Source organism: Daucus carota, chromosome 8 (genome assembly GCF_001625215.2).
Source record: "Daucus carota subsp. sativus chromosome 8, DH1 v3.0, whole genome shotgun sequence".
NCBI classification, from domain to species: domain Eukaryota; kingdom Viridiplantae; phylum Streptophyta; class Magnoliopsida; order Apiales; family Apiaceae; genus Daucus; species Daucus carota.
This window is the reverse complement of record NC_030388.2, coordinates 810,888-828,318: the sequence shown is the minus strand read 5'-3', so window position 1 is coordinate 828,318 and position 17,431 is coordinate 810,888. Positions and strand designations below refer to the sequence as shown.

Below are 17,431 nucleotides of genomic sequence, written 5' to 3'. Positions count from 1 at the left end.
GAATTAAGTAGTGTTCTTGATAGATGGAATGAAAAGTAGCACAGGAGCTTGCCTAGATGAAGAGAGAGACAGCGGGCTATGGTGGTGATAGGATCTTGCACGGTGGTGCTGCTGTTACGTGGTGTATTTGGTTGTCTGCAAATATAGACTTGTTGATTTTACACTTAATTTCTAACATGCCATCTTAAGAACAGATAAGCAGACGTAAAGATAAATACTTTATCTCATAAGTAAAATTTTAAAGCTTCTCAAATTCAAGTTACACAAAACCAAAAACATACGGACAAGAAAATCTCTTGGAAGTATAGGTTGTTTTAATAGAGGCAGTCAAGGAAACTAAGCAGCTGACATCCTACGAATAAAATAAAACACTAGATGATAGTGCTTGATAACTTGAAACCTTATCTGATTTAAACCATGCTGCATGAATTTGAGGACACAAATTTTGCATACCTAAATACACTCCTTGGGACAGCAGATGATCAGCCTCCTTGGCTTGCTTGTATGCCAGTTCCTCAGTGAAAGTGATTAGAGCTTCAAGAACAGGATTATACTTGTGTTAATATCCTAATACGTATTAGAAAGCAATCTTGAGTAGCAATATGGCCCGGAGACTCTGGCATATTGCTATTACCTCTTCAGCCTCTTCAGGAAAATCTTTGTAAGCTCCTCAGATGAAATTTGTTTGGTCTTAATGAGTTGCCCCAGTTCAAGAACCTACAACCAGAATGTCATGCATATTACACGTCAGAGAACAATAGGACTTAAAATTATCAACTACTGATCATGTAATCATCATAAAAAGCTCTTACAGTCATAAAAGCAATGTCTTCATCAGAAATTGGCTTCTGCACACCTGGCACTGATGGATAGTTGAATCTTTTGTTAGGACTTGGTGCTCCTTTAGAATCCCACACAGGATTAAATATCAAATAAGATGGGTTCTGCAAGCCCCCATTGTCCGAAGCAACCAGTTTCCTGTTGGCATCGCTGGTGGGGATGTTAAGCTCTTTGGCACCATTATTAATCTCCAGCATCTATGCAAAGAACAGTATACAAACAGCAGTCATATACCAAAATAAGCCAAGTACCCCAAATTTCAAAGTACAAGACTGTTCATGCCAAAATTACCTTAGTATCATTGAACAAGTCTGCACCCAACATCCTAAATCCACACTTGAGCAGAACAGCTTCATCACATTCGTCTTCACATCTTTCAGATTGGATTTTTGCATTAACCTTTCCTCTGTCCTGATCAAAAAATACAAAGTATAACAATGTAGGATTATACTATATACAAGTCAACCTCCTGCATTGTATTCAATTCCAAATTTCTGATGGATATGACTTCAAATCCAGTACTTCAATTAACAGCCCTAAATGGAAGGATCTTGAAATGGCCATTAATTATTGTGATCGACTGATTGTGACAATGAGTCAATGACCCATGAAAGTAAGTTCTGTTATACTACTATTGGTATTAATCAATAGTAGTAAATACATCCCTATTACCATCCTCCCTAGTCCCTCGCATTTAAAAATATAAAAATAAAAAATAATCCTCCCTACCAAATGCCAGATTGCTAGTATATACTATAGTAACCACATCATTCTCCGCCTAAATCAACAAAAAGTACCATCTTAAACTCGGATGAACTATGAATCTATGATATTAATCAATATTGCTTAAAAAATTACACAAGTCACATATCAAAGTAACAGAATACAGCAGGATGTATTTATACATAGGGGGAATAGGAGACAGTTAGTACTTAGTATAGCACTGAGATGGTGATTTTAAAAAAGTGACCAAACGAAACGAAAAAAAGTGAACAAAAAATGGGACTACAAATTATACCCATGTTGGCTTATTATAGTATAGTATAGATAGTATATATATGGTCCAAGTCGTTATGTGAAATAGTAGAATATTTGGTTGTTACTTTGTGGTTGTTATGTAAAATTGGTTGTTATGCAAAGCACACACGTGTAGAACGAAGATAATATATTTTTATTTGAAATGAATCTTATTTTGACAGAAAAAGACCACCGGAACGGCCTATACGTGCATGTTCTTCAGCTTTTGACTTATTTGTTTGTAACTGAGCAACAGCAGTTCCTACTTGTTCATAACTGAAATTGCGATCTCTTTGTGAATGGCGAGTCTTGTGACGGTTACAACATGTTTGATTTTAGTGGTGTCATGAGTTGTTATTTCATGCCATTTATTATAAACCTTACCCCTATCAACACTCATTCTTTCTTGCAACCCTAACCATCTTTCATTCAGAATATATACAATTATTTATACCAAGTTAACGAAAATATAATTTCAATAATTTCTAAATTATCAAAAAAATTAACACATCAGCACTAATGTCACAAGCTTATATACCAGAAGCATTTCATAGCAAACTCTGTCCATCTTCTAGAAAACAAAGAGTTCTTGACAGTGAGAATTTCGACTAAAAACGAGTACTAATACTATCTTATTAAAAAGTTACTCATAATTAGCACTAGAAGTGCCCAATTTTCTTGTTTTGAGTTCTTACCCCATTTAACAGCAAAGCAAACACCAAACACACATTAATAATCTACACTTAATTAACATGTACATTTGCAGTAGATACAACTTGTACGTTGTCTTAACAAATAAGCCAAACGTTGTTTGACCCTCCCTTTCTCTCTCTTAATATTCCATTTTTCATACTTTTCTCCCTCTTCTTCTCCATTTTTTCACCCATCTCCTATTCAATCCCTCATTTTTTCACTTAAAAATCCAATCTTTTTGCTCTAAATCACCAAGATTTGTTCGATATAGAGATTCATATAGTTCTTGTTTCTTGCTATGTTTTTAAGCATAAAGCTGCTGAGTTATAGAGAACTTGTTTGTCAAAAACAACTCCAAATGCAACTGCGTTGCACATTACAGATCGCTCAAAAGTTAATGCATGATTTTTGCTTCACTTCACTAAATAGGACTGGGGGTTTTCATTCGAAAAATACACCAGAGAAAGAGGTGGTTGGTATGTAGACCATTTTAACAATGTTCTGCTACAAATAAATTGCAGTTGAATCAGGGCATGACAAACTTGTATAAAAAATGCTGCATCTCAAACAGATAAATAATTATATATCACACTGATTTCATACACTTGGTTGAAAAGATAACTAAAGCAACTTGCACAATTCTAATGATTTTAAAAACGAGTTAATTTTTCAAACAACTCTCAGATCAAACACATTACGTGCATGATTCATTCTTAGTTTAATCAATCCTTATAAGCAACTAAAAACAAAGATCAAATCCTTATAAGCAACTAAAAACAAATTTCTCAAGAAATTAACAGCAGATGATACTCACCAGCATGCTTACGATCTTGAGGCCGCCCAGACTTGATAAGAACCTTAAGGTCCACAAGACCAAGAGACATAAGGCCAGGAGTAAGGCTAGCCATAAGCCCAGCAAGCAATACCAAACCCAAACTTGCAAACACATACAGCACAAACTCTGTTCCACAAAAGGGTATATCAGCTCCCATCTCTTCAATTCTTCAAAAATCTTGGGGTTTTAAAGAGTTTTTGTATATGGGTTTTTGTTATATTTTCTGTATCTACAGCGGGCTAATTAGCGGACTGTTAAGTGTTATGAGTAGTATTTGGTCTTGTCTGCAAAGTTAATCTCTGCTGGGAGAAAGAGTCACTTGGTCGTATGTGGCTGACGGAGAGGAAGAAAGAGGGCGGTGGTTCAAGTATCTGTTTTCTATAGTACTTGCTTTAGTTTGGAGAACCAGTGTCCACTCGGAAATAGAACTCTAAGAGGACCGTGTAATAGTCCAGTAACGAAAAAAGAAACGACGAAACCAAAAAACGTGAAGGAAAAGTAGGACTACAAATTATACCCATGTTGGCTTATTATAGTATAGTATAGATAGTATAGATACGAGAACAGGTTGTTCTCCCGAGCAAATTAATTCCTTGTGTTCCGAACCTTTTTCCAAACCTGCTAATTAACGCTCACACGTATATTACCCATACGCATATACAAACACACAGACATCTCCTCTCGTCACCACCGCACACCACCACCGTCGCCGTCTCGTCCTCTGCTCCATCACTCTCCTTCAATCAACCCTACCGAACATTTTCTCAGGATCCCTCACCAAACCACGCAGATTCCGCACTTTTTCCTCATTATCTTCATCTAGGGCTTCTGTCGAACACCTTGATTGCAATGCTTAGGCTGAAGAAATATGGGATTTTCCCAACTCTGGTTAAAGGATATGTTCAATTTTGATTCGGGATTTGGTTTGGCTGAGATGAACAAGCCGGGTTTGAGTTCGGGGCTTTGCCGGTTGAGGTTAAGGAATTGGAGGAACTTCCTGAACAGTGGAGGAGATCGAAGCTGGCTTGGTTGTGTAAAAAGCTTCCCGCGCATAAGCAAGGTGTGCTTGTTCGGGAGTGGGCTAGGCAAGAAGATGCTACTTATCTTACTGTTCATTGTTAGCGGAGAATGAGACTGCCTTTAAGGTATTCTTCGTGCCTCGTCAATTTAGTATTTAGAGCCTGAAAAGTAGTGATATTATATTAGACTTGTAGGTATCCCGTAGTCCTGTTACATGTTTACACCAAAGAAATTTGGTTGTTCGATTTACGTGGCATGATTATAAAATTGAATTGAGTTGTAACATTCAATAGAGTAATTCTGGGGAATATAGAAGGTTGCGAGGTGTGCTTGCCTCGTGAAATAATTGATTTGTTTGATGATTTTAATTATATGCTACTCACACTCCTGCAACTAAGTGCATATCGAAGTACTCTTGTAGAAGATTAATTTTTCTTCTTTTTAATATTACACATGTGATTAATTTGCGTAATTACAACTAGCTTTGAATAAAAACATTGTGGTGTTGAGCTAAATCAATGTCATAATTGGGCTTTTGAGACTAGAGTATGAGGAATAAAATATGCATAGAGAATAATGTGTTCATTGTGTAAACTAAAGTGAGTATTCTTTCTCGGATTATTCTTTTTGTTTTTTAAATGTAGTGTCACCACTATACTAACAAGATTTCCTGCACATACATGACAGGTATAAATGGATGAGGCAACATTATTGGTTCCAATTTGATTGGTGACTGTTGAACCTTCATTTACATTTTGACACGTGCTTATCTTAGCTCATCTTCTCAAAGTTGCCTAGAGCGGGCATGCACCACCTACAATGGCATGATCCAGTTGGGACGATACAAGCCCTACTTAGTTTGCACAATTCTCTTTTCAGAGCTCTTGTTAGCAATCCAGGAGACTCTGCAAAACATAACCTTAAACAAGCAGAATTTGTTTATCAGAATTTGTCGACATTTGCCATTTGGGCTTGAGATACACGAGGATATATATCGTGGTTTAATTTGGCTACTTAGCCATCACGATGTAGTAGAAAAAGAAAGAATTGCATCACTTAGAGCGGAGATGAAAGGAGCGGGTTTCGGAGAAAGCAAAGGTGCATATTATTTTATATTCATGCAATCATAGTCTACTTTAATTATTTTTGGCTTTTGTTATGTGTATATTGTTAGTCAGCGAGGATCAATCATAGGCATATCTTTGGTATGCATAACTAATGTATCCCCTTTCATTAAGATTTTTGCAGATACATTTTTTTCATGTCTGACAAGTTAGCTATCAATTTAGATTTGAAGCTATCTGCATTTCACTCTAAAATTTTGGTCTTCTTCTGTTTCGACGGTGTTCATATACTTGTCTGGGGTGTCTTAATGGATTTTATTTTAGCTAGAGTTAGCCTTGATTGATTTTGCTTTAAAAGTTTTTTCATCCTTGTATGATTTCAAAGCTTGGATTTGTTTTTCAATGTAATTTATTCTCTTTTTTTGGGGTTATTGTGTTGATTTTGGTGGACTTTTTAAGGCTTTGTGGGTGAAGTTTTATGTTCGTGGATATAATATGTCATAGTTTTTTAGTTTTTGTTTTCATATATAGTGTCTTATGTGGTTTTTTACCTTGTTTTAGGGTCCGTCACTGATTTTGTCTTTTCATGTTTGAGAAAGAAATATATGCAATGTTGTGTAGTTTTTAGAGTCCATAAATGCTCTGTTATACCTGTTTATGATATGTTATAATACCTTTTAAACTTTGATGTTTTCAATCATATATGTTATTTATGGAAATATTTTGTATATTTTGGATGTGGGAAGTGATAATGGAAGCATCTGATGCAGAAGTTAATGGAGCTAATGAGACAAATGGTGTTAATGGGACTAACGGTGTTAACAGGACAAATGGTGCAGTTGAGGAGCCTTTGCCACCACCTCCTCCCATACCTGAAGATGTTGTTCCCGTTCGTGTGGACAGAGATCTTGAGCCACTGGTAAGGAAGCCTCCATGTGTGCCTATTGCGAGGCGTGGCCTAGCATCAATAGGGAACAAAGTTCAGTTTCTAACTAATCACTTCAAAGTCAATGTGACAAATGTTGATGGACATTTTTCACTGCAGTGTGAGTTTTTTCTACCATGATTCCAAATTGTCAAGTGATATCATGGTGTACCTGCTTTCTGTTTTCCTTTTGTGTTTACTTTAAGCTGTCTTATGCTTGTGCTGTTGTGAATTAAGTCAGGCTGGTATGTCGTAGCTAATCCTGTGAACACTATTAGGTTGTTATGAAGATGGACGTCCAGTAGATTTAAAAGGTATTGATAGAAAGGTGCATGATCGTGTGCATGACACTTACAAGGGGGAATTGGAAGGAAAAGACTTTGCTTATGATGAGGGAAAGAGTCTGTTCACTGTTGGAGCTCTCTCGAGGAACAAGCTTGAGTTCACTGTTGTGCTTCAGGATATGTCGTCTAATAAGTAAAGTCCTTTTAATTTTGACTTTACAATTGTTTACATATAGTGGCTGCTAGAGTTCGCTCTTGTGCTTGAGAATATCTCGTCTAGTAGGCCAAGTCCTTATAATTTTGCTTTTACATATAATTGTTGTTATCTTCAGAAGCAAACGGAACTGCAGTCCTGCACTCCTACTGATGGATGCCCCCACGGGAGTGATCACAAAAGAATGAGGTGTCCATACCAGTCAAAGACTCACAAAATGGAGATTTCTTATGCCGCAAAGATCACAATGTAGGCCATTGCACAAGCTTTACGTGGTCAGGGCTCTAAGAACTGTCAAGAAGGCCTAAGGGTTCTAGACATCATCCTCCGTCAGCATGCTGCTGAACAGTATGTTATATCATGTTTAGGTTTATCATGCATAATTGATTGTCTAGAGCTATGCAAGTCAAATTTACGTTTATGTGCTATGCAGGTTTTGATCTTATATAGCTTTTTCTAGCTACTATGCAATTAAGTGATATCTAATCACATAATTATAGCTGTTATAATAACATTATGCAAGTGGTTTTTATAAATCTAATGAATTTCTTTTTAACTTCTTTTGCCTTTTATCTTTTTATCTTTAGTATTCCAAAAAAAAAAATCACAAATACAAAAAAAATGCAAAAATATAAATATACATATTTAAAAGTAATTAGCTTGAGTACAAAACTAAAATTACAGAACTTTCCATTAAGTTGTTAATTTAAAAAACTCTTCCATTGACAATTCAAGTACAATTTATACATAGAGATTCAAAAACCTAGGTGTTATTGTTGTAATAGTATACTTGCTTTCTTAGAAGTTTGGAAAGCATACAGAAGTTTGCTTTTGCATCATCACATACTTCACTCATGCACATACTAAGATCAAAAGACAAATTTTCCACTTCTTGTCCTCAGGAACCCATATTTTAGATCAGCTATCTGCTCTTCACGAGGAATACTAGCCAATACATCGAAATTAGACCTTTGTCCATTAACACTATAAGTAATCAAAATAGACAGGCTGAAGTTGGTAAAAGAAGAGTGTAAAGAAAATAAAAAAACACCAGAAGTACAAACTGCTGTAAAGGGCCATACTTAACAAATTGCTACATATTGTATATGCTTAGCTGCATACATATCAATCAAAGCAAATATTTAGACTTAAAGTCAAAGTTAGATTGTATCAAAAGGAGAGTGAAACCTTACAGAGAGCCTGAGCAGCTTTATCATGCATGAGGTTCCTTTATGAGCAATTTCTATACAAAATCTATTGTACAATCACTTATGGCTGGCCATGCGTTCTGTGAAAATAAGGCTTCTTTCTTAAAACCTGCTGAATACAAAATTGGTAATGAGACTTAAATTATAGAATACAGTATATGTTTTGGTTGTATATACTGTATAAGATAAGTTACAAATTACAAAGTAGTATAAATTTTGCTCATCTGGGACTCATGCTTGTCTCCTAAACTCTGTTAAGTCGATAAGTCAATCATTAAACAAGACGAACTACCCACATTCGTAGAGGTTTCAAAACCCATTGAATGATGCTCCAATATCAACAATATAATTTATTTTAAGCTTATTTAGAGAATATCATCGCCTTAGCAAAACCTGCATGCTCAATCTAATAAAAAAATAGTAAAATATCAATTATATATTATATATAAATTAAGAGCTAATATTAGGTTTTTTTAATCTATTATCCATGTTCTCCGAAAGTACAGAATAATTCATAATAAGAAAGAAGTTGGCTCAGACAGAAGATACTGTTATCCTGTTATTGATGGATGTGTAATTATTACTGTTATCATGCACAGATTACTTGGAGGCAATCATGACGTTTGACGAGCACTTTGGTTCAATCACCTGCTTTGCATGTACAGTTGCTGTTCAAAGAAATATTCAAAATCTAAAATCTGAAAAAACCAGAGGATCAGTGAAGATGTCTACTTTAACAACTGTGCCACTAGGAGTGGCAAATTTTTTCAGGATCTCGAGAAGCCAATGCATTGGATAATATGGTAAATTTTGGCCAGGACTTCCATTGCCGCCGCAACTTGTATATGACAAAGAAAAGCCTGTTGAACTGTCCCAAAAGCTATTTTTGAGAGGTTTACAGAGAATGCATCTAAAGCCATTATGCTTGCACAAGAAGAGGCAAGGCACCTTGGCCATAAATTTTGTTGGAACAGAACAAATTTTTTGGGTCTTATTGGTTAAGGCACTAGTATTACTGCTAAAGTGCTCAAGTCGACGGGATCAATTTAAAAAATGCACGTGTAGAGGTAGAGAAGATCATGTTGTAGAAATACCATTTACACCCCGCAGTAAGCGTGTTTTAGAGCTCTCCCTACTGGAAGCCCGTCATTTAGGTATACTATTCACTTCCGGAAACTTCTCCTTTATGTTTTCCTCTGTATGTTATATTGGTGAAGGCAAATGCAGAAAGAATATGGACATGAGTTTTTTATTTTTCATGAGCAAATATAATATATAGACTTGTACGTACATGAATGAATAGAGTAGTTACATTGATGTTGATTCAAGTCATAATTATACAAGATCTGAGCATTTGCTGTTGGGTTTGCTACATTCAAGAATTAATTCTGTTCTCTTCCTGTTGGTTTGGCGTTCTCGTGCTGCCATTTTTGCTGCGTCTCTATTATAGGCTTCATCGGAAGTGAGGAAGACAAGGGAAGGGGGAGAAATTATAGCAATGGATATAGAGAGACTGGTGCTTTCAGAGGAAAACCGCCTTGCTTTTGTAAATATCTTTGCAGCCGAGGCCAAAGAGTATGTTGAGAAAAATCGAGATGATTGTTGTGGTGAAAAGAAAGCCATCTTTCATGTCCTGAACTATTGCGTGATTGATCTGACTTATATCTGGTGTATATAGTAGAAGACCCCTTCAAGCCAGGTCTTGATTATCTTAGTGAAGACCTTTAGTTGTCTTATCTTCTAGCATAGTATTACTGTACAAATACTCTCATGGCATATTATTTCCTTCTTTTAATAGGGCATAATGATTTATTGGAACTCTTAAATGTTTTTACTTCTCCCATCATAGAATTTACATCATATACATACATACATACATACATACATACATACTTACTGATCCTCAATTCATATGCATATTTGATTCTTGATAGTAAAGCAAATGTTGATTTTAAGGTTTTAGGAAAGTTTATAGGAAGGTGCATGACTAAGGTTACAGAGCATCTCCGAGAGAATAACTATATATAATTTTCTAAATTATAAACTTTTCTGTTGCATTGTATATATTCTCTCCCGTTTCATAGAAAACTTCTGATGAGCATGTTTCTATCAACTATATTTGTGTACGAAGAAAATGATATGAGCTTCACACTAGGCCCGTGCCTTGCACGGGCATTAATGCTAGTATCTATTATACCAGAACAGCTCTTTCTCCTGAGCAAATTAATTCTTATTAAAAAGACATAAACACCCCCTCCAAACCTGTAAACTTCTCTTTTCATGATTTCAGTTCCAATTGAATTGACAGTAATACCTCTCCGATCCTCTATTGTCTGGACCGAACCAGCCACTACTATCTTTCCTTCTCCCGTTTCTTCAGTCTGGTTTTCACTTCTGTCTGAATCCACGCCAATTTTATTGTATTTGATCGGAGGTGCGCTCGGTGCATCAACAGACCTTCTGTCTTTGGGCGAGGGCTTATGTGATGTGGTGATGATTGAGACGCACAATCAGGTGATTTCTTTATCTAATTATGTTTTGTTCTTGATTCCATAACTTTTTAAACTACGAGGCCTTTCTCGAGCACTCGCACTGTTTGATCTTAGTTCCGATAGAATTTGTACATTGTTGAAATCTATTGTAGGATATACAAGTATGCAATAATCAATTTATATGGAATATTTGAGATAATTAAGTTGATGTTAAAGAATATTAGTTACATTTTTGCGCCAGAATTTGATTTAAGTTATTTGTTTTGAAAGGATTGTACTGTTATTTACCGTCATCTGTTGTGCTGCTTTTACTGTGTGTTTGTGTATGTTAAATTTTCGGATTTGTTGTGCTACTGAATTAGGATAATTAGGGTTCAAGTAGTGTAATATAAGGAATTAAATTTGTGAACATGAAGAATGATTGGTGTCGATGCAGAATCGGAAATGTAATATGTGATACGTAATGCCTCCTGTTTGTCCTTTCCCATGCACCTTTTACTGCTTACTATAAAACTACCTATTTTGTCTTCAAATATGCACTAAGAATGTAGTATGAGTCTTTAAGTTCTTACCATTCTTTTGTGTAACAAGACTCTGTTTTACCGGCTTTCCTTTTCCTGCTATGTGTATATGGCATCAAGAAAATGTAATGGGATTTTAATCTTGCTGTAGTTGGTTTCTCATCTACAAAGTCATAATGTCACTACCACTTCCTCTCAATAAATTATTTTTGTATATAATTCCAGATGTGTGACCTGGTCATTACTTGTTAACAGGGGTGTGGAGTTTTTATGAATTAAATTTATATATCTTACTTGCAAGCTCTTAGTTATAGCTAAAATTCTTGATGGGTATTTTAAAGAGAAATGTGAACATGAGGAAAACATACAAGTTGATTTCCAATTTTCATAAAAAAAATCGGTCCAAATACCATAGCAAATTTGATATTTAGAGCATGTTGAGTTAGTATTTATGTAATTATAACTATTATGCTAGACAAATTTTATAACTATTATGTACTTATGAAAAGCATTATGCAAAACTGGAATTTTGTTTTCCGTTTGTCTAGTAGTTTTTGTAGTTATTCCCATTGATAACGAAGCCGAAATTACCTATAATAAACTACTTTGCTCTAAACAAGTTGTCTTATCTCCCCTATCCTCGGTAGATTTACAAGCATCTTAACACAGAACTTTTAATTTCTATTTATGAACCCCAGATTCTTACTATCTTTCTCACTGCTGACTGTTTGGCTTGTGGAGCCCAACTTTTTTCTTGCAGCTTATAAACTTTGACAATAGTTACTCTTCTTTTCATCTTTTTTTTCCACTTATGGAGGTGAATTGTGAGTGTGGTGGTATCAATTCTTTAACTCTGTTCTCCTTGGCAGTTGGTATTTTGATAGCGTTGGCTTTAGGTCAATTAAACAAAATATGGAGTAGCTTTGTACTTGAGAAAAATATATATTTCATACTGTTGGGTATAAATTTTGGTGAAGATATATTGCCATATATTCTATTGTTATAACTAGCCAGCTAGTGCTGTGAGCTCTTCTCTTTTTTTGGATTGTCGTAATTATTTTAAAGTTAACCTAATTATGCCTGAGATCCTGATTTCACACGCATTATGTTGCTACATTTTAAATGCCTGAGATCCTGATTTCACACGCATTATGTTGCTACATTCTAAATGCCTGATACCTACACGAGGTTCCATAGTTTGTTCTTTGCAGTGCTAATCGTGTTGTATTACTGTTACGTAACCCTGTTTTGATGAAGTTGTATGCTTAACTTGGAAACATTAGTTGAAGCGTACAAGTTGAATGTGGCAATTAAGACTATTTGTATCATTTTTTCAGGAACATAAATGAAGGAGCATTTGCTGGCCACTCGGTTTGTTTGATCGAAACTGCTGCTCCTGCTCATTTGGACCCAATCCCAGAGTATTCTTCGGATGATGAGATTGCAGCAGTGGAGTATGAAGATGATCACTATCACTATGATGAAGACTGTGGCTCTTATTTTATATAACAAGCAGATTTTCATATTATATATATAAGTAACAAATGTCGAAGTATTATAACTCTACTAGGCAGGTATGACCACCCTTTTTGGTTCTAAAGGCTATGGAAGCATCTTCATAGCAAGGGTCTAAGGAATGCACTTTTTGATGTAAATAATGAAAACGTTTATTGGTAATGCTTGCAGTTTCCACTGGGTGCTATAGATTTAGAATTGAACCCATACATATTGTCAAATTAATACTGTTCCTAAATATTTAGTTTGATTCGGCAGTATTCTAAGATGTCAGATAAAGATTGGACTGGCAAGGAAAGAATAACGTTACTGCACGCTTGGGTCAGTGAAAATTTATACGGTAAGCTTTCTCTTGCTTAGCAGCATACTGGGTAAATTCAAAATCAAGTTGTTTTATCCATTTTATATGCTTTTACACCATTCTGAATCTAACTATTAAAATTGAATGTCATATTACATATTAAGTGGCACAAAAAATATGCATATGGACTTTCCTGCAAAGAATACTTTCTGAATGGAAAAATATTGTAACAGCTAATTATATCTTCTCTGCGTTTGTTTCTTCTCTTTATATATATAAATATTGTGCTTTACATATATCTTAACTGCAATGCTGGATCTTTATGACTGTTGCTTTTAATATTAGGTTCATTTAACTTGTTATAACAGCTTCAATCATTGTGTAGATGTTGCATTACAATTACTGGAAGTGGAACATCACAAGAAAGAATTGGCTCTGACAACTGACAAGAATGCACTCCTTGTTTTGGCTAAAAATCCCCCCTGTATTTGCTGGAACAGCGCAGTCTGTATTTTGGAGACTACTTAATACAGGCAAGTTGTCTGCAAGTGAACTTATTATTCTTTGTGACCCGGTATGCATGTAATATATTATATATACAGTGGTTGAGCGAGCCACAAAATTTAGGGTGTGCCGATAAAACATGATGCTACTCAACTAAAAAAGTACAGTAACTAAGAAAAAGCATTGCTATTGTTAGGATTTGAATGAAAAAAAACATAAATCTGTTGCTGCTATATGGTCTTGGACAACTCACCTAGATGAAATTTCAAAGCATAGAATATAGAAAATCTATAAAATCTCATGGTTAGCCATGGCATACCCTGGTCTCCATGGGCCTCCCTCACATGTATGTGTATAATATTATGTTAAAGAAATATAAAATGAGGAAAGGGAACACTTTTCTTGTCTAAAAGAGAAGAAATTGGGCCCTTTTCTTATTTCTATCTCGTTGGCAGTTAACTAGAATTTCAATTATAGAAGGGGCTACAGGCTTGCCAAAATTAAGGAAATAAAGAGTTAATGTACTTGAGGTTTAGTCGAGAGATGGACAGTTTAATTGAAAAAAATTTCTCATTGATAATAACTGGACTGTTAAAATTGTGCAGTTTCTGATTTTCATGGAGACCCGAGCTGTGTAGAGAAAGCTGTAAAATCCGAATTCAAAGTCTTAGCTCATACTATTGAAACAGTTGAAGAGCAACAAAGTACGGTCCGAGACCACCATGCCAATTTTAAGCAATTTATTGATGTCCTAATGAAAGACAAAGAAATGCTCCTGCTGGGACTCTGACTAAAACATCAGCGATGCTGGGATGTGGCGAAACACCAGAACAAGTAGTGAGAACCATGGAGAAGGTGGGGGAAGCAGACGTTGATGTGATTACGTTCGAAAACTTGAAATTGTAATGGAGGTAGGTGAATAAATACCGTCTGGCTACAGGTTGTTGCCTCTCTGAACACATACATGTGTATTATTTAAGAATGTGTGTTCACTCTTCTACTGTTATTTTATTTCCCTTTTTTTACTTTTAAGTGATCATGCTTTGTTTGTAATTAGTCTCTTCTATCCATTGTTCAAAGCAAATATGCATCATTTTGCTTGCTATCATATCATGTTTCCTGTTTGATTTATCATACATGTTTATTGGTGTTTAATCTCTCAGACACACATCTTGAACTTATTTTCTTTTCTTTGAGCAAATTTACAAGTACATGTTTGATTCTTCTTGCAAAAAAAAAGATTCTATTCAATCACTCCCGAGTTGTAGCTTTCAAGGCATTAAAATTTATAGTATATGAGGAGTAAGACTACGACCTTGAGCGTTGCCCACTGATCCTCAATTACTGTGCATATTTGATTCATGGTAGTAAAGAAAGTGTTAATTTTAGAGTTCTAGGAGAGTTTATAAAAAGGTGCATGACTTAGTTCCTAGATCATCTCCGGCAGAATAACCATGATTTTTTCCGATTGCATTTTATATATTCTATCCCACTTTATACAACACCGTTGATGAGCATGTTTCTATTGACTATATTTGTGTGCGATGAAAATAATATCAGCTTCATACCAGGCCCGTGCTTTGCACAATAGGATGTTAAAATTTAAATTATAAATAATAAAATACTAAGTATATATCCATTTTATTCCACTTGTACGGCCACGTCACAGCCACATAGACGTCCACGTCAGATGTACTTAAATAACAACATATCATTATTGTGTCTGCATACGTTCCTGCAGGCTGCAAGTCTGCAACTCAACAGCTATCCTCTGCGATGCCTTCACCTATGACCTATTTATCACTCCAACTCCTTCCTCAACCGATCAACCTTTTCTGCTGTTCTAATATCTCCCTTCCCTCTGTTTCCAATAATCTTATCAAACATCAGCGTCAAGTATGTCAAAGATACAGCTTTGCTATGTGTTTGATGAAATTACTGAACTAGTTTGATTTTTACAAATTTTTGTGCATAAAAAAGGAAGACATGGGTAAATTGTTTTTGATAATATTTGTTGTGTGCCTCTCGTATGCTGGGCTTTCGGCATTCTTGTACTCCGACTTCAATTTATGCATCTCTACACTGTGATGCTGTCCACATTCACCTGTTATTGTTATTGAAGCTTGTTTTATGAGGTGCTATAATATTTTAAATTTTGTTTGGAATATGTTTGTATTAGTGGTGATTTAGTAAGTTATGCACTAATTTAAGCTGATTGTATCCATCTCTTTTTGCACAGTCCGTTGGATCAGAATTCGTATAAGCTGTTGATTTTGAAAGACGCGCCGAGAATTGCTGCGGTGAAGATTTTTAAAAAGGAGCATGTTCAAAGGTCCGAGTTTTAGCTGCGGACACCTCACCTAATGGTATACAGGTATTATCATCTCAATTCTGTTGAATTCTGTTTAGTTGCTGGAAAATTATAATTAAATTAGTTGATAAAAACATGATAATTAGATATTGTTTGGTGCATAACTTGTTACCAGAATGGAAACGTAATGCTATAGAAGAAAACAACTGTGATTATTTTCCATTTAGCTGAGGTGTGTTTGGCCAATGAGATCAGAAGAAGATGATCTTTATCTTATCTACGTCTTTTGTCGATATATTGTAAGGATGAGTTTTCGTCTTCAGGAGCCCTTGTGATACACATATGCATCAATGCATGATCCAGAATTTCTTACCTCATTTCATTTTCTCGTAATATTCGGTAAGAAGATATTAAGAAACAATCAGTGAAAAAGATAGAGGTAGCTATGATGTGGATGAGAAGATAGATAGCGGTTGCTTGCACTTGATATTGTGGAGGTAATTATGGGGTCAAGTGATTATTTTGGTAGAGTTTGTTGGCCTTTTAATTGATTATGATTATGACAATCTATCTAAATTGGTGGCCATATGAAACCTATATGTTAGTAATTCTTTTTAATTGTTTTAGAGAAGATGTTACTAGAATCATAAATGTAGAAGAAAGGTCTTCACAAGTACATGACACGTTTAAAGATTTTACTATATTCTCCCATACATTATTTACTCATAAAGAATTAAGTGTAGAGATGTAGGTCCAGTCTTGTTAGTTCTGATAATGTTGGCAGGTGTTTGTGCCATGCATGCTTATGGAAGGTACTCACTGCTCATTGGATACATATGATTTTTCTGGCCCTGTTGAACTCGCATCAATCGCTCCTATAGTGTTTCACAACTAATATGTTCTTAGAATACGATACGATTGAGGTAGATTATAGTAAATAATAGCAATTTATACTCAGCGTAAGAATGTTCCGACTTATGTATAAAAATAAATTTTACTGTCCTGTATAATCGATATCTTAGTATTGCGCAAGGAGCATTATATTGTTGATTTGAGATAGAAGTCCTTGTATTTTATTTGACAAGATTACCAGAACTTAAATGTTCACTATGCCATGTTATTACTGTGAAAAACTATTAGTAACATGTTGTACTAGCGGAGAAATAGACATCAAGACCAACAAACATATATTCCCATTTGTGCTTGATGAGCCCTGAGAGTTTACCTTAGTGCTGTGAAGGCTGGGTTTCTAATCAGAGAGCAATCGAGATCTAAAGTATCCATCATTTATATTCACACAATTCTTCATTCCTTTACAAAGTGAAATTCTATTAGTACAATTTTTCATTCATAAGAAGTGCAATAGAATAGTAAGTTGCTAGGATGTCTGAGTTCCACGATAAGTAAACTAATGCTAAACCAAACTAGAACATGATTTCAGATATCCATAGTTACTTAAGTTGTACTGATACGATCATTATCTAAAGTCATGCATCTGATGGTACCATACATTTCCTGAGTCCAAACATATAATTTCTACAAATGTGGGGGCTATGGTAGGTGCTTCTCCCACAAAGCTTGCTTTCTGGGCTCCTTTGTTGGATAGAATAAAGACTAGAATTGAATCGTATGATGCGGGCAAAAAATCTCTAGCAAGGAGGGTAGTTTTTCTTCAAGCGGCGATTGA

General features: G+C 35.3%; 2 protein-coding genes across 15 annotated transcripts; one reads left to right on the top strand and one right to left on the bottom strand.

Moving 5' to 3' along the window:
• Positions 1 to 555: 555 nt before the first annotated feature.
• Positions 556 to 3,925, bottom strand: LOC108197902 (uncharacterized). Its single transcript, XM_017365642.2, has 4 exons — positions 3,365 to 3,925; positions 1,132 to 1,251; positions 813 to 1,037; positions 556 to 717 (listed from the first exon to the last, which is right to left on the bottom strand). The coding sequence occupies exons 1-4, from the start codon at positions 3,497 to 3,499 to the stop codon at positions 631 to 633; spliced, it is 567 nt and encodes a 188-aa protein (XP_017221131.2). The 5' UTR covers positions 3,500 to 3,925; the 3' UTR covers positions 556 to 630.
• A 29-nt stretch (positions 3,926 to 3,954) lies between these two features.
• LOC108199596 (protein argonaute 4-like) lies at positions 3,955 to 16,806 on the top strand. Of its 14 annotated transcripts, XM_064083135.1 has the most exons (14): positions 3,956 to 4,530; positions 5,093 to 5,503; positions 6,216 to 6,515; positions 6,673 to 6,871; positions 7,011 to 7,240; positions 8,700 to 9,254; positions 9,551 to 9,799; positions 10,391 to 10,614; positions 12,451 to 12,786; positions 12,887 to 12,968; positions 13,315 to 13,462; positions 14,039 to 14,344; positions 15,673 to 15,807; positions 16,529 to 16,806. In XM_064083135.1, the coding sequence occupies exons 2-5, from the start codon at positions 5,230 to 5,232 to the stop codon at positions 7,078 to 7,080; spliced, it is 843 nt and encodes a 280-aa protein (XP_063939205.1). In that variant the 5' UTR covers positions 3,956 to 4,530; positions 5,093 to 5,229; the 3' UTR covers positions 7,081 to 7,240; positions 8,700 to 9,254; positions 9,551 to 9,799; positions 10,391 to 10,614; positions 12,451 to 12,786; positions 12,887 to 12,968; positions 13,315 to 13,462; positions 14,039 to 14,344; positions 15,673 to 15,807; positions 16,529 to 16,806. The 14 variants fall into 14 exon arrangements, 13 of the variants coding, with proteins under 13 accessions (XP_063939209.1, XP_063939205.1, XP_063939211.1 ...); XM_064083139.1 differs by having other exon boundaries at positions 3,955 to 4,530; positions 7,014 to 7,240; positions 12,451 to 12,968; XR_001802453.2 differs by having other exon boundaries at positions 6,295 to 6,515; positions 12,451 to 12,968.
• The last annotated feature ends 625 nt before the right edge of the window (positions 16,807 to 17,431 follow it).